Genomic DNA, 21,952 nt, shown 5'->3' on the forward strand with positions numbered 1-21,952 from the left:
CCATTATCAGAGGCAAAGGTGGAGAATGAGTTAAGTAGACGTCTCAAACCCACACGAGATTTATCGAAAAGGAGAAAATCATCCGCGTATGCGAGCCAGGAAAGATGTTGAGAACCCACCTTAGGAAGGATTAATGCGGCAGGAATCAAGTAGTCACTGGCATGAGACACATACAGATTAAATAGACATGCCGCTAATGTGCAACCCTGTCTAAGACCTGACTCAGTGGGAATACATCGGGACATCACCCCTTCTGTATTTAACCTTACCCTTACAGAGGAGTTCTTGTGGCGACCTATTATGAGTTCTAAGAGGCTACTTGAAATCCCCCAATTCTTAAGCTTACCCCACCACCTGGCACGGTCTACACGGTCGAAGGCAGCTGATAAATCAATGGATACTACGTAGGTACATGATTCAGGGGTGTCCCATGGATATGTCTGAGAATGAGTCCATTGAGAGAGGTGCAGTAACCTGTTTGGAAACCAGTCTGAAATTTGGATAAAGTAGCTGTTTCCATGGCCCATCTCTCCAGGTGTTGAAGCACGATAGAGGAAAAGATCTTACTATCGTGTCAAGTAATGAGATCGGTCTGTAGTTTGTCGTATCAATCCCCAGACCTTTTTTTAAAAATAGGAACAATGTAAGCTGTTTATCATGATGTTGGGAAAGTTTTAGTAGATACAACACTTTGGAATAGAAAAGCAAGAACGTTAGCCCAATTCCTTAGGTCAGATTTGAGGATGGCGTTCAAGAGGCCGTTGGGTCCAGCAGATCTAGAGAGTTTACATGATTGAATCAAGTCATAAAAATGTTCCCCACTAATTCTAATGACAGAGTCATTGACAGGTATTATGATTGGCCTAGATGACTGGGTATACGGTTTTACAGAACCCACTGCATAGAGACTCAGAAAGTACTCTGCCCATGTTGCCTCGGCAACAGCATTTATCTGTGCAGTGCATGTGGTCAACTCAAGTCCATTTATTAGGGACCAGAACATGCCAACATCCTTTCTTGACAGAATTTGAAGGACCAATTCCGCGTCTCGCTGGAGTAGAGCTGCACGCAGTTGTTTACAGTAGAGCTTGTATTTTTGTTTTACTAATTTAATCATGGAAAATTCCGATTCATTTGAAATCGGCTGGCACTTTATAGATCTTAAAGTACACCTCATTAGAGATTTATTTTGGGCTAACCGTGTGTCATAAACGTGTAGATGTTTCTTACGATTAGAGCCAAGGCCGGGTTTACATGTGGGCCTCGCACTCGAGCTAAGAGAATTAATATAGCCTTCACAGTTCTCAATATTAAACATGTTGAGCTTCCATTTGAGTGTGGACCGGGCCATAGCTTCGTGCAAGTGATATGCTGCATTGTCAATGTTCATGGCCATACATCAAACAGCATTACCACCAATACAGACTTTAAGTTAGATGGACCTAAAATTCCCTTGTCAAAAACCGGGAATGGGAGGTGTAAAGTGGACCGCAACATGCAATGGTCACTCCAATCAGTTGGAGTTATCGAGAAGTCAGAAAAGAGTTCCATCTGCATTCGATCGGCAAAGATGCAATCAATCATAGTTCCACTTAGACCTCGAAACCACGCATATTGGATAGAATCACACTTACTGAGTTGGTCATGCAAGGAGTATAGGTTCAAAGAGGAGAGAGTAGTACTCCATTTTAAACCGTTTTTTGTTTGTTGATCAAATATGTCAGATTTGAGGTTAACTAGCATATCTTCAGCTATGTCACAGCTAACAAAACACAGCAAATTCCATTTCGCACCCTCCACTTATATACAAGATTAACAATAGACGAAAGGAAATCATCCAAATGACCCACACCTGTGTGCCAGTAAATGTTAACCAGTAAAATAGAAAACTCCTGAGACTGGAATTCAAGCTCAACTGCGAGTAGACCATAAGGTAAGTTATCAACTTGGCGAGAGGCTACTAATGGATCTGATTTTAAAGAAATTGCCAATCCGCCATACGGCCTACCTCTCCCATTGAATTTTGCAGCTTGAGAGTAAAGTTGATACCCATCTAGCGCAGGGTTAGAAATAAGCCAAGTTTCTTGTAACATTATGCACTGGGCAACCCGCAATGCCTCTAAAACTGCCAAATTGCTGTAGAGATGAGAGTGCCCCCTGTAATTGAACGCAATGAATTTTAGTTCCCCTTTTACCTCACAGTTTTCTATGTTTTCAATGTTGAAGCCGCCAGTTGCCGGCTTTAATAGGCCCCTGAATTGTGGCGGCTCTTTCCAATCTGGCACCTAGATGCTGACTTTCCCCTTTCCACCGCTTGAGATAATTGGTAAACGGATTAACCATACCAGAAGTGTTATCATCATCTTTGTATTCGTCCTCCCATTGAACGGCAGAGAATCCCAAATTTTGCAGTATCCGCCTGAAGCCCAAAGCCAAATGTAACTCCTGGTATGACTCAGATCTCGTCACCCTTAAACGCAAGTGCAGGGTGGCAGAGAGGAAATGGCGTGCTTCATGTTCATCCTCTGACAAACTGGCCTGCCGCCTGCTCCAAAGGAAATACCGGCAGAAGAGAGCCCTTATCCAAGCCTGCATCTCTGCGGCATCTAACAATTCGGCCGAACTCTTTAAAATCTGCAAGGAGCTGGCCAACCCTGCTGCAGTCTCCACCTCTCCTGTCCCCTCCCAGGCCCTCTGCACGGCACTGGCCTCTCACTTCATTTCAAAAACTCAGGACATCCTGTCCTCACTCTCCTCCTATCACCTCCCCCCCTCTATTCCTTGCTCTCCCTCTGGCCCTTCTGCAGCCACCCCTCCTCCCTCCTTCTCTGCCTTTCCACTTTTTTCTGCTGACGAGGTTTCGAGACAAGTCCGATCTATGAAAGTCTCGTCAAAACAGGTCCACCCCTGTTCCTCCAAAACTATCAAGGACCACATCGACTCCCTGGCCCCTGCCCTGGCTGACTTCTGCAATCACTCCTTCGCCTCTGGAGTCTTCCCATCCCCCCTCAAGCACTCCCTTGTGCACCCCCTTCTTAAGAAACCCTCTTCCGACCCCTCCTGCCCAGCTAACTATCGCCCAATCTCTATCACTCCCTTCCTGGGCAAGCTCCTGGAGAAACTGGCCATCTCCCAGCTTAATCTCCATGCTGAATCTGTTGGTAGTCTTCATGACCATCAGTCTGGCTTCAGAGCTGCCAGAAGCACGGAAACTGCTCTCCTGAACATCCGTGAGGACCTGCTCTCTAACCTTGACTCTAACACCCCTTGTGTTCTCATTTTGCTCGACCTCTCTTCTGCCTTTGACACTGTCAACCACACCATCCTGCTCAACCGTCTCCGTGATAACCTGGGTATCACTGGTCAGGCTCTGGCGTGGCGGACCTCCTTCCTCTCCAATCGACCCTCCCAGGTCCAACTGGGTTCCTTCCTGTCTGACATCTTTTTCTCTACCTGCGGTGTCCCACAGGGATCTAACCTCTCCCCCTGGCTGTTCAACCAGTATCTGGCTCTTCTTGCTCACCGTATCGCCGCTCTCTGTCCCAACTTTCAGTGCTACGCGGATGATACCCAGCTCATTTTCAGGCTACCCTCGGCCTCCCCTTCCCTCATCTCTGACTGTCTCTCTGCTATCCAGGAATGGTGTGCCGCCAACGACCTCTGCCTTAATGCCAGTAAGACTGAGATTCTACTTATTGGCACACCCACTCCCTCCTTCCCTGCAGCTCTCTGGCCGGCCTCCCTTGGCTCTCTTCCTGGGCCCTCTTCCTGCGCCTACCTGCAAGGCAAAAAACCTTGGGGTCATCTTCGACTCCACACTCTCTTTCTCTCCTCACATATCTGACGTCTCTAAGAAGTCACACTACCAGCTACACCTCCTCAGAGGTATCCTTCCTTTCCTCTCCTTCCCCCAGAAGCTCACTGTCTCCAGAGCCCTGGTTCTCTCGAAGCTGGACTACTGTAACAGCCTCTATCTAAATCTTCCTGCCTCTACTCTCCGCCCTTTGCTGCAACTCATCCAGAACAGGACTGCGAGACTTGTCCTTTGCCTCAAGCCCAGGGACCGTATCTCTCCAGGACGGAAATCACTACACTATCAGTGGCTGCGAGGATTAAGTTCAAAACCCTCTGCATTGTCCACAAGGCCTTCTGGGGCCTTAGGCCAAAATACCTTCAACTCTCTCTTCCGAAATATCTTCCTTCTCGAGCTCTTCGCTCATCCACCTCCAACTACCCCAGGGTCAGCCGCTTCTCCAAGCAACGAGCTGGGGGTAGATCTCTCTCCGCAGCAGGGGCCTCCCTCTGGAACAGCCTTCCTGCCTCCATAAAACTTGAGGAGAACCATCTCTGGTTCCGGAAGCACCTCAAAACCTCCTCTTTGCCTCCGCTTTCTCTCCCTCTCTCCCCTGCTACAATCACTGAACCTGCACTGAATCTGCTACTGGGCCACTCACCGATCTCGGTCCTTGGCCCAGCCACTCTTCCCTGCACTGCCTACCTGCACTACGGGACTGTCTCTGTATCCTACAGCCCCTTCTGCCAGCACTTACCTTGCAATTGCCACCAGCTGGCCCTATTATTTATCTTGTATTCTACTAACCATGTATTGCACTCTCCTGCACTTGCCACCAGCTGGCCCTATTATTTATCTTGTATTCTACTAACCATGTACTGCACTTTCCTTGCACTTGCCACCAGCTGGCCCTATTATTTATCTTGTATTCTACTAACCATGTAGAGCACTTTTCCCCCTCTCCCCTTCCCCTTGCACTTTTCCCAGTCCCCTCTACCCTTGCACTTGCGCGATCTGAATGACACCTGGCCTAGTAGGATCGTTGTCTGTTTCCCCTTGTTCCCCCCCCTGCCTCGTCGCGCCTTGAAACACTTGTGTATAGGCGCGTTACAAATGCCATATCATATCATATCATATCAGTGAGCCTGTTTCAGCCAAAAGTAAATCGAGCACCAATTTAGATCGAAAGTGGAGGTGTACACATTTCAGGGAATGCAACCCTCTCAATGTCAGCAGAAGATATAGCATTCAGAGTGGGTACTTCCGCTAGTATTAATCAAATAATCTTCCGATTGAGACATATCTGTATATAGGCACCCAATGTACTAGACAGAAATACAATGTGTTGAGGCTCGGAAGGTTGACATCTTCATTGTGTGGGTCTGGGGATGTCTGCCGTGGACATTATTAACACGGGTTTGGAGTTGGATGCCTGCGCCTGGCAGGGGGGGAACTAGAGTTGGGACAGTTTGTTGGTTATTTTCAGCAGGGACATATCCTTTGTAGACCTCGAATAACAATAGGCACCATCACATCTATGCCCAGAGGTTGAGGTGGAAAGAGGGTGCTTCCTGTCGTGAATGACTCTAACGCTATTATTAATTGTCAAAGGGTATCTCTCAGAATGGATGTAAAGTTTATCGAGTAAAGCCCCAAGATTAGTGTGCTTATCGTTACCCACAACAGGATTAGCCAAACACTCTAAAGGTGGCACACAGAGTTGATTTGGCAATAGTTTGGGTCTTAGTTCAAGAATATGAGTGGGAAAACACTGAGCTTGATTAGCCTTGCAGATAGTTTTGCCTTGGGACAGGGGATGTAGTTCAAACACACCATTATTGGGCTTACCACAACTAGAGCCATCTATAAGCACCTTATTGACACACTCACACCCATTTGAGATATCTTTAGTATGTTGGTTTTCCATATTGTGGGATGTGTCTACAAAAGGAGTGCTAGAGGGAGGTACCTGTTTGTGTCTGCAAAGGCATATACAGGCTCTGAGATAGAGGACGCTGCCGTAGAAGGGATAGCTATATTTTGAGTGTAGATGCGACCTCTATCAGGTATTCATAGTTTGTCGGTTGGCAAGCACATGGTAGCCTCGGGCAAGGATTTCCTGCATTCAGGATGTGGTATACTCTGAACACATGCATCCATGCTAAGAATGTTGGGCAGTAAAGTCACTGATCGTGTGATAGGCTGATCTGTCACTAAACCTCCATCCTCTGTTTTAAGCCCATCTGGTTCACTTTTGCACAATTTAGTGGGTTCACTCAGATCTAAGAGCAATTTTGATTGAAGGGTGTGACTAGGATTTGGTGTAACAGTGTGAGAAGCACGGCTAGAAAATGTAGGTGTACTCAATTGAAGGTCAGAAGCACTCTCTTCTTGTACCACTGTCAACAGTGGTCCTAAGTGTTTGATTCAGTTGTTTTTTTTTCCTTTTCGCACCTCTGTCAGCGGGGCAATCAGTGGGGGCACTTTGTTGGATGTGTGAATCAGTATGTGGGAGTTGGGGACTATCAGACATTTCTAAAATGACCACATACTCAGTTACCCCATCTCCACATTTTTTAACCTGAGTGACACTAGTGGTCAGAGGTACTTCATCTACACATACCTCTATGGTGTCTTTATCAACTGGAATACCGATCAGTGCAGGTAGTGGAACGGGAAGTTTGATGTCTGCGATATTATTAGCTGCCAAGCGGCCAACACACACTTCTAAGTCCTCAGCCTTTGTGTATAGGGTGGTAAGCATTGTTGAGTGAACTTTTACCTCCTCCCAGATAGTGTCGTATAGTTTGACAAATAAACTAAGCACCATGTTTAGGCAAGATGGCTAGGGGAGGAAAATTTTATGCAATCATCTGCCTCTCTTAATGTGTGATGAATTACACCATCACTAGATTGCTTAGATTAATCTGGGGATGATATTGAGTGACGTCTGTGCTTATCTTGGGAGATGAAACCGGTGAGTTCTGTAGGTGAGCCAATGCGTGATGAATCGCAGGTTTGTTGGGTACCATTCTCAGCATTCACACAAGCCAAAGGTTGAAACACAGAGTCTACGAATTCTATCAAATGCAAGACATTTAGACTACGCATGTGGGTGCAGTCAATTGTGGCAGTTTTCTTAATCGAAGCAGTGGCTTTGATTTCTGTGATTGTCCCAATTAATCTTGGGAAGAAGTCCAGGATACATTGGCCAGCAATCAGAAAAGGGGAGTATGGGGTGCCTTCCCGCCCATCTGTAAAGGTTCTCACGCCTTTCTTTTTGTGCCCCTTTAAAGTGGGTTGAAGTGGGCGGGCCTTTGTGGTAGCAATAAAAAATATTGGGGAATTGGGTGTCTCTAGATTGTGGTATAGTGCTGCTACGACACCAGCTTCCTTCTTATCACACAAGTCTACATCATTAGACACCTGACATTCCAGTGATTGGTTTGCACATATATTAATTTCAACAATAGTTTTTTTCCCTTCGATATCTGCTTGAGATTGCAATTGGCAATAAGGCACCCAAAACGAGAAAAAACACAAAATAGGGAACAGCAGACTCTCTACTTTGCCTGGAGTAAAGGCAGACCAAGAATGAAGGTGACCTGAGGGGCTCAAAGAGAGTCAGATTGAAAGCTAAGACTCTCTGCAGTCACCACTGAAGATCACACTATCAACTTGATAACAAGCACAGTTCAAAGGGGAAGACACCCAGCAGTCACTTTCTCGAATACACAACACCAGGCTACCAGGTTATCGAACAAAGCAGAGCTGTAATTGGCAACAGAGCGTCGATCAAAGACTGTATTCACCCTCTGCAGTCACACGCACTGTTCCAATGGATAACTGCCTTCGCAGGAAACAGTTCCAGAACTCGGATGAATTTAATTGTTGTAAGCTGTATTAGGGAACAGAGCATGGCTCAAAGAGAGGATTCACCCTCCGCAGTCACCCGCACTGTTCCAATGGATAAACGCCTTCACAGGAAATATATCCAGAACTCAGAAGAATTTAATGAAGCTCTAGTCATATCAAGGGATTCAGGAAAAATCTTGCAGGAAACAGTTCCAGAACTCGGAGGAATTTAATTGTTTTAAGCTGTATTAGGGAACAGTGCATGGCTCAAAGAGAGGATTCAGCCTCCGCAGTCACCCGCACTGTTCCAATGGATAAACGCCTTCACAGGAAATATTTCCAGAACTCAGAAGAATTTAATGAAGCTCTAGTCATATCAAGGGATTCAGGAAAAATCTAAAGAACACAATTTGCGATGGAGCACCCACGATTGCCAAAGTGCAGATAGTGTGGGGGCGTGTGGTCACTCCCAATAGTAAGTCTGTGAAAAAAACTCCTTGCACGGCTCAGCAAGAGTCTCATGCTTTAGCCAGACTCCGACAATGTATAGTTTTACAAACACTCTCGGGGCTAGCTACAGTCAATTGACCCACAAGCACTTTAGCAGGTTTAAGGGAGTCTTAGTTTTGCGGAGGCAATGAACGGGTAATTCACAAAATCAGCGTGGGCTAACCATACAGTTTGCACAAACTGGGTCGCTTCAGAATAGAATTACTGAGTTGCGGAATCACAAAGTTGCATGCCACACGGCTCAAAGAGAGTACCAGGCTCTCAACAGACACCGGCATAAGGCAAAAGGCAGACTAAGTTGTTTGGACACTTAATCCACATTCACTCGCAAGCTCACATGGCCGACATGGAATAACACCGCACAAGGAGCACTAAGAGTCTGAAAAGCGATGTACCTGAGCGGTAGGCGGTGATGGGAGCTCTAGCTGGAGTTAGATCCGGATGATCAGCTCAAACAGTTTACACCAGTGAACACAATGAACACTTATTTATGTATTTTATTTATTTATTTGCATTTATAACGTGCACAGCGGCCCTGGGGCATCGTGGCGCGGTTACAGAATATTCACTTAGGCATAGTATGTATTATTGGGTACAGTAATACAAGGTTGCGGTTTAAGTCTTAGTCCGTTACATGGTATCAACAACATGCGCACAGTTGAACATGCACTTCTGCAGCACTCTGCTGTAAGAGTGTATTTTATGGGTGAAGGTCAGCCTCCAAAGTAAAGATACTGAAAAAAGACTCCGGCATCTCCAGCAAGGATAGTGTGAACACAATGAACACTCCTGTAGCACTCTGCTGCGCTCCCCTGTAGGAGTTTATTTTATGGTTGAGGTTCCGCCTCCAAAATAAAGATACTGAAAAAAGACTTCAGCAGCTCCAGCAAGGATAGTGTAAACACAATGAACGCTCCTGCAGCACTCTGCTGCGCTCCACTGTAGGAGTGTATTTTATGGTTGAAGGTCTTCCTCAAGAGTAAGGATACTGAAAAAAGACTCCAGCAGCTCCAGCAAGCATAGTGTGAACACAATGAACACTCCTGCAGCACTCCACTGCGCTCTGCTGTAGGAGTGTATTTTATGGTTTAAGGTCTGCCTCCAAAGTAAAGATATTGAAAAAAGACTCCAGCAGCTCCACTAAGGATAGTGTGAAGAAAATGAACACTCCATAAATATGTATTTATTTACACATCACGTTTTAGTAAAGCATTCTTTAAAAAGGCAATTGTTTGTAACAGTTAAGCAAACTTTGGAATAACTTTTCAACAATCAATAAAGATGGTGAATACTCTTTGTATATGCTAATACATTTCTCCTACACCCTGAAGTGACTTCAATAACAAGGATAGTATTGCATTTATATATAACACCAATATACTCTCTAGACTCTGAGTTTCAGAAAGGAAGGGTTAAGGAAAAATAGAAAGTTTAGAACATACTTTCTTAAAAAGTAAAGACAATTGGAATCCTCCAATGAAATTTTTCCCAGCAGTAAGAATGTTCAACAAATTACAACCTATGAGGGACAAGCAATGCCAAAGTCAATGGATTCCGAAGGTTGCCTTTAGGGAGCCAGTACAGCCAAAGTTAATTTGGACAAAGTATATATTTTTGATGCACTGCTTGGATAAATGTCTTTCACAAAGTCAGAGAGTTCAAAAAAAATCACCAAAGGCACACAAGCTGATAAGCCTGTGCAAAGGGAGCTAAAATCAACTCAGAAAATGTAAGGCAATGCAATTCTCAAGTGAGAAAGCACGGGTAAAGGCAATAAGGTAAGTACCCCAAGCCCAAACAGTACCTCGGGTTAAATAAAAAGTGGTCCAGCCGGATAACATCTTGCTACAGCCAAACAGACCCTGGTTCCTGATCCAAGGTCGTGGGGACCAGAGGGAGGACATCTGGAGGGCTCCTGCGGCAATACTCAATGAAGGTCGTCGGCAGCTACAGGCTCTCTTTGTTTCAGCTGCACTTCGCGGTTTCATCGCTTTGCTAACAGCACTGATGCAGAACAAATATCTCCAGTTGGACTTTCCTTGCGCCCTCGGTCCTGGATTCTGGCGAGGGGACTCTGGATCGAGATTTCCTGCTTCTGGAGTGTCCTTAGGAGGCTCCTGTAGCTTTTTGCTCCATTCGTTCTGCGGCAAATGTTGCACTCGGTTATGGACACTCGACCCCTGGCATTGGGCTTCTGCAGCAACGGAGAGGCACAGCAAGTTGGGATTGCACCAAAGTGTAGTTCGTCTCGTGGTTAGTTGATCCCACTAAGCCAAGGGATGAAGTCACCCCGTCCGGAGCTTTTCTGTCGATACGAAAAAGGAGGTCAGCACAGCAGAAGGGCTTCACCGGTACTTCGAGGTCCAGGAGGTTTCAGCAGGATTTCCTTCACGATTTCTGCTTCAGATGTTTCTTCCAGTGGGCGACTCTGCCTCTAATCCCAAAACCCTTGCCTTTTAAGCAAGGTTCCCATTCATTCACAGCCTAGGCTGTCAATCACACAGCAGGGTAGCTGTCCTTTCAGGACAGCCAGCCGCCCAATCAGTACTGGTTTCGTTCAGGCACTCCTAGAGACAAAGGACAGGGGAGTTTCGGGACCCTCACTCACTTCCTGGCCTTCCAAACACACTGGAGCCAGGGGCAGGCTTCAGGGCTGCCAAAGGAAAACACACAAAGGGCTCAAACATGTCTGAACACACAGAGTAAAAGCCAAGAAAGACCTCACAAACAGAAAGTGGTGAAAAAAGAAGACAGGGGCCATTTTGACAAAATGGACACCCATGGGTGCTGTACTGCAGCTGAGGGTTCAGCCTGAGGTAGAAATGCACACTGGTAGTAAAAGGTATACCACTGCCATCAGCCGTTTAAAGTAGTGAGGATAACAAAAAATGTTACACGAGAAAGTAGGATAAGGGCTACTAGGTAACCCCCCAGCACTCCACATAAGATGGTGTGTGCTGGACCTACAAAGAGAAAAGGTAAGTGAGTTTGATTTCACCTTACTATTCTTGGGAACAGTAGTTCACCCAAGAAAAGGTATTTAAACCTTAAAGAAAATCCAGAGGATTTCACAATGACACTGCACTGAAGGTGCTGTGTGTCACTATACAAAAAGCAGATGCCTATGGAGTTTGTCAGACGCCAAGAACAGTGAAAACATAAAATCCAAATCAGGGAAAAACAAACGAGAAAGTGAGAAAAAGGTCCCACTCACTTGGGAGTTAAAATGAACAAGTCCTAAGTCCAGCAAAAGAGACGGGGGCCTCTAAGGTTGAAGGGAATTAGCACAGAAATGAGAATTCTCCCGAACACTTACTTTTCCTCAATAGTGGGGCTGCCAGGCCATCTTGCTCAAAATCTGCTGGTGTGGTTTTATGACAGCGGTAAGATGAATTACTAAGAACTCACAGTTTTATCTGCCGGATGTTTTTCCCCCTGGTAGGGATTTTGACCCTGACCCCTCTCCCCACCCCCATGTCACTTTGCTTACCCTTGTGTATTACTGCATTTAGAGGCTGTACTGTTGCTTCGAGGCAGGATTAATGTTTTTTTTAGGTTTTTCTTCTCAATAAAGGGGATAAACATAGGACTTAGACAAATTATTCCTTAATTAGGCTTATTACATATTTTTGTCTGCTAACTTTTTTTAAACAATCAGGAATAAACTGTGAACAAAATCCATATTTTACAACTGAAATCTGCAAATCAAGAATTAGTAATCCCAATGAATAGAATACACACTACAGTAATATCAGATATCATTTCACAAAGGAGCAATGCAGTCACAGCAGTTCATTCCAAGCTAAATCGAACCTGAACATAAGAAACAAAGACACATATTCTAACAGACATACACACACTCATACACACATACACAACCCAACGTCTTCTATTTCATAACTCAGTGTATACACCGAGCCCAAATCTAACCATACAAGTCATTAAAAGTTGCCCACAATTCCCGATACGCCTCAGTCCTGTTTTGTCTAGAAAACCCAACCTTATCAAAACTAGATAACATCTGTAACTCATTAATCTCTTCCTCGTCTTCCAGGCCTTCAATATATGCTTAATTGCCACCATTAGTGATCTATCAATCCACCGATTATGACTGCGAACCAGCAGACACCTGTCCGTTCTAGATAACAGAATAGCCGGCATAAGTGATCTAGTCGCGGGCACATTCATTATCAGATCCAATCTGTCTAACACATCTTTCCACAAACATTGAACTCTGGAACAATCCCATAACATGTGCAACAAGCAACAATGTACCTCTCTCCTTGCCACAACCCCAGCACAGATCATTATCTAACATTCCATGTTTGTGCTGGGCACAGGTGTCCAATATAAGCACGCAAGTACCTTCTGATAAATCAGTCTCAAATTCAAACCAACTTTTCTTTATAAGCCGACCTCATCACACAATCCCAATGTTCGGCTGAAACACTGTAATTCAATTTCGCCACCCAAACCTGCCGTGAATCATCCCAGCGCTCAACATGTACGGGTTTCACAGTCATCAAGCTAAGAAATGTCGAGACCATCTGCGGAGGTGAATCAAAAATCCTACACAAATCTGGCTTATCCGCCAATGGAGCATTTAGCAACTGTAATCGACGCAATAACAACCTCTTGTGCGTTCTATATCTCTCTAAACCACGTCTTCCTAATTGAAACTGACAAATGTCACCATATGCTCATCCCGTAAGACATCTCATATCTTCAGCACCCACTTCAAAATCCAGCTCTGCCAGTGTAAAGACCTGTTCTCACCCTGTAACACTGGATTATGCCACAATGAAGCCTCATAATTCAACAACCAATTCCGGCCATTGTCATCCAACCATGAAACAAGAGCAGTCTAATTAGCCTCAATAGAGGGCAATTTATTACGCACACTAGACAGTTTCTCCAAGGACTATAAAGTGTCCAAGGTATAAGGTGTTAAGATCTCTCTTTCAATGTCCATCCATACTGGAGATGAATTACTGTCGATACAAAGTAATATGCAGACTTCTTATGCAAAAATCCCTTGTATGAGACTTGGAAAGACAGTGAATTTTAATGTGAACAAGTTGATTGAGGTTATTACAGGGGATATAAGAAAAGTGGGAATGATTACAGTTAAGTATTTGTGCTAAAATCAACGCTATAAACATGAATCTCCTCCATAAAGTGCTGTATGTTATACAGTCACTTCCGTTGAAATTTACCAAGAAAGCTTCACAGTCGATTGATAAGCTTTTTCAGAGGTTTCTATGGGGCAGTGGTAAATGACCAAATATCTCACTATTCATGTTGGTGCGTAGTGTCTAAGAGGGTTTGGATATCCAGATCTTTTCTGCTAACTTTTAAGACCGTGTGAGTCTTTTCCTCATGTCGTAATAGTACAACACTGCCTAAAAACAGGCATTATCTCTATTATACCCTTTTTTTAAAAAGAAAACAGCCCTCACTGGTCTTTTTCAATGGCTTTTTAGTTACCTCTCATCAATTTCTTTGAGCCAAGAAGGACTGTCCGGCTGAATGGCTTCCCAACCCAGACCCCAACAAGGCTGAGGTCTTGGAACCTGATTACAATATATGTCATTGTGGAAAAAGCACAAAGCACCGGTTGCTGGAGTGAAGGGAAGGCGCTCTTCTAATCAACACTCTGAATGGTCTTGGAGTGGGATAAGTCACTCCTCTCTACATATATACTATGAGCACATGGAGGGATGAGACAACATGTTAGTAACCTGCGGTTATGCTCTTGTTGGGAAGATCTGTGTCTTTTAGTAAAATATAATGTATTAGTGCCCAAAGATTAAATGAATCGTGGAAGTGTATGAGGCACATTGTTTGACACATTCTGAGCAGTGCAGCTCTTTTTTGGCAGGGAGCTGTACACTCTGGAGTTGTTTATTGTTGTCATATTTCCCCCCTTTCCACACCACCACTGCAGGTGTAGGCAGGTCATAGAGCAGGTCCTGCCTTGATCTCGTCCCTCCTCCTGCTTCTACCTCCTGTCCTGGACCAACTAGGACGCCTAGCTCCTTCCTGAACTGCCTATTTGTTTTCTCAACTCCACCTCCTCTGAGGGTCTCCAACCTTCTACCTGCTTCTCTGTTGCCCCCCCCCCCGATGTTCTTCAACATCCTCCCTATGACCACCTCCTGATGTTACCTCAACTACTCTTCAGTTACTCCAATCCCTTGATAATAATTCACAACCTCTTCCTTGTGCTCTCCAACGTCCTTTCACATTTCTTCAACCAGCTCCTGATATGGCTCAACCTCTTCCTGTTACGCTTCAACCTTTCCCTTAGCTCCTCCGGTCACGCCCTGATAATTCTGAACTTTTTCCTGTTGATTTTCAACCTCCTCCTTAACTCCTCCAGCCACCTCCTGATGTTCCCAAACCTTCTCCTAGCCCACCTCTCGATTTTAACAGCATTTCCAACTATCACCCCCAGTCCTTGTATCACTCGCCATCACTCACCAACTGCCTGCCACAAATGGTTTCTACAAACTCCCACAACCACTGACTGGGGTCTTGGCATTAGATATGACAGCAATCCCTCGCCTCTGAGCTCAGCCCTTGGTGAGGGTATGCACCTGTTTGATGGGTGTGGCGAGGGGATATGATTGATCATCCCATGACGAGGCCCCAGATTTAATATTTTGGTTTGCGTGCTGGCCTGGCTCTTAACAGGACCAGTGAGCCCCCTAGAAATTTTGTATAAGGCTAGAATTGGTGTGCTGGTGAGTGTGTTCTCTTTTTTTGACTCTTTTCCCTGTGTGGGTTCACAGAAGTGTGGGTTCATGGACTTTCATAAGGGTAGATTGTTGACTGCATCTATGGTAGGGACTGGGCTCTCTGGTGAACTGTGTAGAAAATTAGCATCTGCCTCTTTGGTACACTCGAGTTCGAGACCCCTGTGCCATGGGGAATTGGGGCTGGATTTGCAATCGGAGTGAGACTCCAGCAGTGGCACACACACGTTTGGTGTGTTCTACAGTGGGGCATCAGCTTTGGTTCAGGGACCGGCTGCTAAGTGCTCTTAGGTTTTGGTGTATACCTCCGCAGAAGAAGGCTACTGCAGGGAAATTAATGGAGCATGGGTTTTCCTTGTGAGTATACTGCCAAAGAACAGGGCGCAAGGGAGCGTGACCAGCGGCTCCACCCCAAACCGGCATGAGGGAGTTACTCAATCCCTTGGTCACTGCCCCTGCCCTCACCAGAATCTGACAAGAGACTTGTCACTATGTTCCTATACATACACACACATACCATTTACCATATATGTAATCAGAAGAAAGGCACAGGAAACATGATCAATTAATAAACACAGGTTGATTAATAAATAAAATGTGATAGAATATTTACAAAAGTGTATTCTTTTTGCAAGTCAGGGATGTAAGCTTACATTTTAAATCATCTTTGGTATTGGCTCCCACAACAGAAAAAGGAAATCATAATTAGATATGTCTGGGGGCTTTTTACATTGTAGGAATTACAAATAGCAGAATGCTTATGATTCTATTTGAATTTATTTTCATTTGTAGCAAGATTTTATGCTCTACCCAAGCCAATCAGCGGACTCAAGGTCGGAGAAGATCCCACTCAACAAACTCAATTCCAAAGGAAATTCTAAAAAGGTAACCCCGAGAGCTGCCAAGAAGGCCCCCGAGAGGTAGGGGTGTGTTCTGATAAGGACCAACAAGTCCTGAAGAACCTCAGGGACAACCCCAGAAGTGGGCTGAGAAGAACCCAGCGTGCAGCCAAGAAATAAAGCATGTTCAGAATCAAGTCAAGGAAACCTGCTGTTAATAAAGATGAATCCTATTTTCTTATATGTATCATATTTAAGAATTCTGATTTGAGAGAAATAGCACATCAATATAAAAATAAATGTTTCTTTTGTTGATTATCTCAGTGATGCAATGTCATTGCATGTCTGCCTCGGTCTCTCTTTTTTTAATTATTTCAGCAGAGTTAACTGTCTATAGAACTGTGTGTTCACTCACGCTGCCAATAGGGTCAGTCTTACATGAATGCCACTTGCCGCTTCTTGTGACAAGCTACATTCATCATAAGCCCTGATAAAGCCAAATGTGCCCAGGGGCTGCCATTGTATGCCAGAGGCAGCCACGTATGACGGTATCAGGGAATAATGGCCGCCGTACATAATGTCACTGGGATATGTTTGTGGTAGGGTGACCAGACGTCCAGGTTTTCCCGGGATTGTCCGGGGAAATCACCCTCTGTCCCGGGGTCCCCCGTCCGGGGTTTGCATGTTTGGGGGGCTACGGTAATTAAAACCTTAATTATTTTTTCACAACACTTTCAGAATTTTGAAGTTGGAGGTTTGGCTCAAACCCCCAACCTCTCAGGTACAAATCAGAACACTTGCTGACTGTGCCACAGAAACTGGCTTGGAAATTATTGCACAGCAAGCCATGTAATATCAATTAGAGCTCACGCTAGTTTTGCATTAACATGCCACGATTCACAGACAAAACTGCACAAATGAGATTATATACAGTTTATAGAAAGGAGAAGTGCTGGAAATATGGTTGGGGGTGGTTGTGGGGGCGGGTTGGGGGAGGGGCGGTAATTGGTGGGCTGCGATGGGGTAGTCCCTCTTTTTTGATGTTGGCCGTCCCAGTTTTTTGTTTTGAAATCTGGTCACCCTAGTTAGTTTGTGGTGACATTATATAGGTGACCACATATATAGGGACGGGGGAGCAGGAGTTGTGGGGGTGTCCCCCGGATGTTCCATGTAATAATGTCTGAGCAAAAAACAGCAATTTTTCGGCACATTTTTAGATGGCAACATTTTTAATGGGATATTGTTACATGGAACCCGTATGACATAGAACTGTAATCACCCCAGCCTCAAATGCGTAGATATTGCCATTATATTATAAGTGCAGGCACAAAAAGGAGCCAGTATAAATGCCCTTTTATCATCCTAAACCTATAGTGTCATAAATGCCAACATGCCCATTCCATTTGCTTGGCCATCAACAAATACTGTAGTACACATAATGTCCTCATTATAGACACCACACTACAAGTGCCACTAGAAAAGAAAGATCTTGGCAAATCACCTCTGAAAAATAATAGGGTGGTACTAAAAAGGAAGAAGCTGATTATATTGTACAAATATTTGTTATCATAAATAATGGGAGGGATTGCAAATATGAGATCACTGGTAGGTAGGATCGAATCCACAGCTCCATGGGCTGCTTGCTTCTCAGGCGAGCGTTTTAACCCCATGTCCACCATCGCGCTGACAATAATGAATGCTTGTGCACATATGATTCCACTTTCAGCCCAGGTCCCCCAAGCACATTGTCGACGGAGCATGCATGTGCAGATACAATGCCCTCTGTTTAATTACCCGTGTTGTATGACAAGGAGACACCTAGTGGCAAAATACTAGAAAGCGCCTCACACAGCGTTATCAGCCACATTTGTGGGATATATTGGGGCCGCTATCATGGCAATATGTGTTGATGTTGTTTTGGGCAAGAAGGAAAAAATAATTTGTCCTAGCAAGTACAGTAGATGACAGATGGCAGCGATGACCATAGTGAGGGAGTTTCAGACATGGGTGAGTGTTGTCTCCGAAGAGTTTCTGCTGTGGAATCATGATTGGAGGGGGTTACTGGATGTGCTGGTCTTGAGGGAGTCTGGGATTGTGGGTCAGCGGCGGGTTTCTTCAAAATGGGTATAGTGGTGGCCACCTAGAAACAGGCTGGCAAGATACCAGAGTAAAGTGAAATGATGAACTGTGGAGAAAGGTAGAAGCAGCTCAGGGGTCCTCTCTTCGTCACTGTTTCTGATTCATGTGAGCGAAAAGGAGAAGAGGAGGAGATGGAAGCTTGGGGGATAGGTGCCCACTCAGCTGGGGTGGTGGGTGTGAAGTCCAATGGTGAGTAGAGGGTGAGAGTGAGGATGGTGGATACATGTAAGAGCCAAGGAGAGAGAGAGAGAGAGAGAGAGAGAGGACAGAGAGAGAGGAAAGAGAGAGAGAGAGAGAGATAGAGGAGGGCAGACATGGAGTCCAGCACCAGAGACAATTTTTAGATGCAGTGGTCTTCAACCTGGGATTCACCAGATGTTTGTGACTACAAATCCCATCAGCGCCAGCCAACACAGGCAATGGTGTAAGATCATGGGAGTCAAAGCCAAAAGCGCCGGAGAGCCGCAGGTCGCGGATCCCTGGTGGAGAGTTGAGGATCACAAAGGAAGTCAAGGAGGGCATCAATGGACTGGAGGGTCATGAATAATTTGCGTGAATGAGATCAGAGAGAGGAAATGAGGTCAGTATAATAGTTGCTCTTGGCTGACTCCAGAGCAATTGTGAGAGAAAGGAGGGATTCCTTGTAGGATTCAATGAGTGGAACAGGCTGGGGTTCACACCACTGGTGTATGTTGGGTCATGTAGTTGTCCTCAGTTATTGGTTGGCTAAGAGGATCTATGCTTTAGCATTTGGGCCAGAGGCGGGGGAGGTGTGTGCGGGCTAACAGTGCTCAAAGGGAGATATCATTGCCAAAATGAACACCAGAGCTGCCATTTAAATTAAGTCGGCATGAAATGGAGAGAGAGCTACAAGGGAACACAGGACTTGGTCTAGATATTAGAGCCTGGCAGGTATTTTAGCTCTTGCAATGATTTTAGAAGGAGAGTGGATGAAGAACTGACAGAGCAAAATGTAGAAGAAAGTGGTCAGGTGAAGAGCAGTACATGGAGGGGTAGAGGCATCAACGAGAGGAAGAGGATGAGAAGAAGTCAGTTCCCACGTGTGTGGGTTGCAGGTAATGAAGAGCGACCAGAGAATGATCACAGATCGAGAAACCATTTGGACTTCGTAGGCTTTTGGCATATTGGGGTGTTAGAAATTACCCATGAGCATGATTGGGGCTTTAGTGGGAACAAATATGCGAAGGTCACAATCCTGTAAGGAGCGGTTGATTAGTAGGAGGGATTGGTGCAAGAAGTTGAGCATCAGTGTATTTGAAAGATGTGGGGAGAAAGACAGGCGTACGCCACAGGGCAGGTGGGTGGCTTTGATAATGATAAAGCCATTGGCACCGCCTTTCCTAGAACAGCGAGGGTAGTGGAAAAAGGTATCAGAATCTGTGTACAAGGCTGCAACAGTGTCAGCGTCATGTGAAAGCATTCATGTTTCAGCGTCAATTATCACAGAAAGGATGTGAGTTGTGGAAGTAATAATGGTCAGTAAGAAAGGATGTTTTGTTAAAGAGAGATTGGTAATTCGAGAGTGTGTGGGTACAGTTGGGGAGGAGTAAGTGGAGGCAAGAGTTCATACTCCTTGAGAGAAATGAGAGATATTGACAAGGTTGAAGTCAGCATAGGTTGCGTCACCAGAGTGTCTTTGCAGAGAGGGGAGGAGGATGGGATACGGTGTGAATAGAGAGAGCGAAACAGTGGGTGAACAATAAAAGGGAGTATATGGAATCCCCCAGGTGAAGAGTAGGGAGTGGTTGGTTAGGAAGAGGATGTGCAAGAGAATGCTTGTGGAACAATAGCAGTGGTCAAAGAACATAGACAAGTGAGTAGACGCAGGCAAGCACAAGGGATAATGAGTACCGTTATCCCTTTTTAAAGAGCCTTGCTGACCACCCCTCCTAACCCGCGCTGCGGGCATCCTCCTAATCCCCCTAGGGGGCCTGCCCCACAGATTGAGACCACTGCATTCGAATAATATTTCAGGAGTCATTTCCTGAGCTGTAGTTTAGGGTTCCTTGAGGCTACATCATCCCTATTTTTCCTGGAACCTGTTTCTACACCTTCCTTTTGCCCGTCCACCTGTCGCTCTCACCCTGTTCCCCAAAGCCCATGTATGAGTTGGGGACAGGCATTCCAATTTTGGAGTTTTTGTTCTTTCTTGTTAAAATTGAGTTTTTCTCCCATTTACTTGTTTTATTTTATTAATAGGGCGCCATATCATAGTTTAATTATCGGCACCTGTTCTTCCCCTGAAGCAACAACTTCTACATAAGGATTCACATGGTTGGTAGTCATCACTGGAAAATAGGCTAAGGCAGGTATCTTACTAAATGTATAAGGACCATAATGTGGAGGCGGTGCTTCTCAACAGCTTCCTCATAATGTTTTTTTTACAACAACTTTACTTTGATTTTACAGCTAATAAGTAAGAACAAGTACAACCAGGGAAGGGCAGTATTTGAGAACCACAAATCCAGACCAAGAAACTCTGGCGTCTCTTGTATCGAAGCAAGCCCAGGGATGTGCAGACAAATAAGTTGGAAGTAAAAACATCATCTATTACCAGGGTCTGCAGTGTTTAGCCCACCACATGTTTTGGACTACAACTCCCATTAGAACTATCTGGAACAGTAAATGATATGGAATGATGGGAATCGTAGTCCAAAAGATATCTATTAGATATGAATATAATTGTAGTGTGCCCGATGCAAAGTTCATCCTGCTTTACCACTCTAAGATGTCTATTGTGTTCTTTTGAGGTACCTTCAACAGATAGGTTTAAATTGCCTTTGGCTTATTGGCATTCTGTTAGCAGTGTGATACCTCCCAACATTATCAGCATAGAGCCCCATTGATCTAAACACAGTAACAGGTGGGTATATTAAAAGACTTATCTGACTGCCCAAGTACAATTAGGAACCATTTGTCTGTCCTCCCACCTTCATGTTTTTTCGAAATGTTCACCCCATTTTCGATTTCCCATAAATCTCAAGTCCAGATAATGATAGCACTTTATTGTCCCCAACAGAGACCCAAGCCAAGGCCATTCTGCACTTCAGAGTTATTTAGAGTTCTCAATTAAAATCAAGAGCACAGCTGTAGCTATCACCAGCACATGGGGGTGGGGGGTACAGGACCAGTAACAGCCTGCCAACCTAAGCACAATTAGGCCTATGCAAGGGCTCAGAGCTGTCACCAGTCATGTATGCCCCCGGACAAGGGGTGATTGCTATTCCTACCCCTTTCGGGGTGCGAAATGCGGATATTCTTTTTTCTTTGGCCAGGAGATGGCATCTGGCAATACGGTGTGTGTTCCATCTCCCTTAAAAAAATATGACAGACTTGGTCCCTTTTCTATTTCCATGGTGACCTGCAATGGATAGTGAGGGAGTGTAGCAGCCAGAGCAGGAAGCACAAGGCCAGAAGGTGAGTCAGTGGAGAGAGAGGGGTGTGGAGTGTTCTGATGGCAGAAGGGGGGCAGGAAAGGGAAGAGGTTGGGGCCGAAAATAACATGTCGGTACCCAGGGAAAGGGCACAGGTGCCTAGTGGAATGTGGGTAGAAATTGCCAATTTCTGCCCCCACGTTTCCAGCCACCTGATTGGAAGTGTCTCACACATCTTGATTAAAACCTGCAAATCCAAAACAGAGGAAAGTCACTGGTATCTACAGTAACTGAAGGCAGATAAGTGATTATTGGCAGGACTACTTATAGTCGAAAATACTAATAAAAAACCTAATTGTTTACCTCTGTCATCATACCTTAAGAAAGTGTGTCAGTAGTAGATTCCCTATAGTAGATTCCCTATAGTAGTTGCAATTGGAACAGATGAATGCAAGCTAACTTCACGATTGAAAATCATATTTATCAGGCAACAAAACATTATATATTAAGCCTAACTTTAATGCTTGAACAACATGCAACTTAACATAAAGACAGCAATGGGCCAAGCCTTTACATCTATGCTGTTAAACATCTGGACAATACTCTGATATGTCAACACTCAGAATAATGTCTGGCATCACGTTTCGCCTTATCCTGATAAAC

General features: G+C 44.9%; 1 protein-coding gene across 1 annotated transcript in view; it reads left to right on the plus strand.

Annotated features, from left to right (window-relative positions):
* CPN1 (carboxypeptidase N subunit 1) overlaps positions 1–16,073 on the plus strand; it is a 391,203-nt gene extending 375,130 nt beyond the window's left edge. The window contains exon 9 of the mRNA XM_069611516.1: positions 15,709–16,073. Within this exon, the coding sequence (XP_069467617.1) occupies positions 15,709–15,840 (132 nt within the window). The 3' untranslated portion in view covers positions 15,841–16,073. The remainder of the gene's footprint in view (positions 1–15,708) is intronic.
* Positions 16,074–21,952: the final 5,879 nt, after the last annotated feature.

The sequence above is a fragment of the Ambystoma mexicanum genome, chromosome 8 (genome assembly GCF_040938575.1).
Source record: "Ambystoma mexicanum isolate Mex_15411 chromosome 8, UKY_AmexF1_1, whole genome shotgun sequence".
NCBI lineage: Eukaryota > Metazoa > Chordata > Amphibia > Caudata > Ambystomatidae > Ambystoma > Ambystoma mexicanum.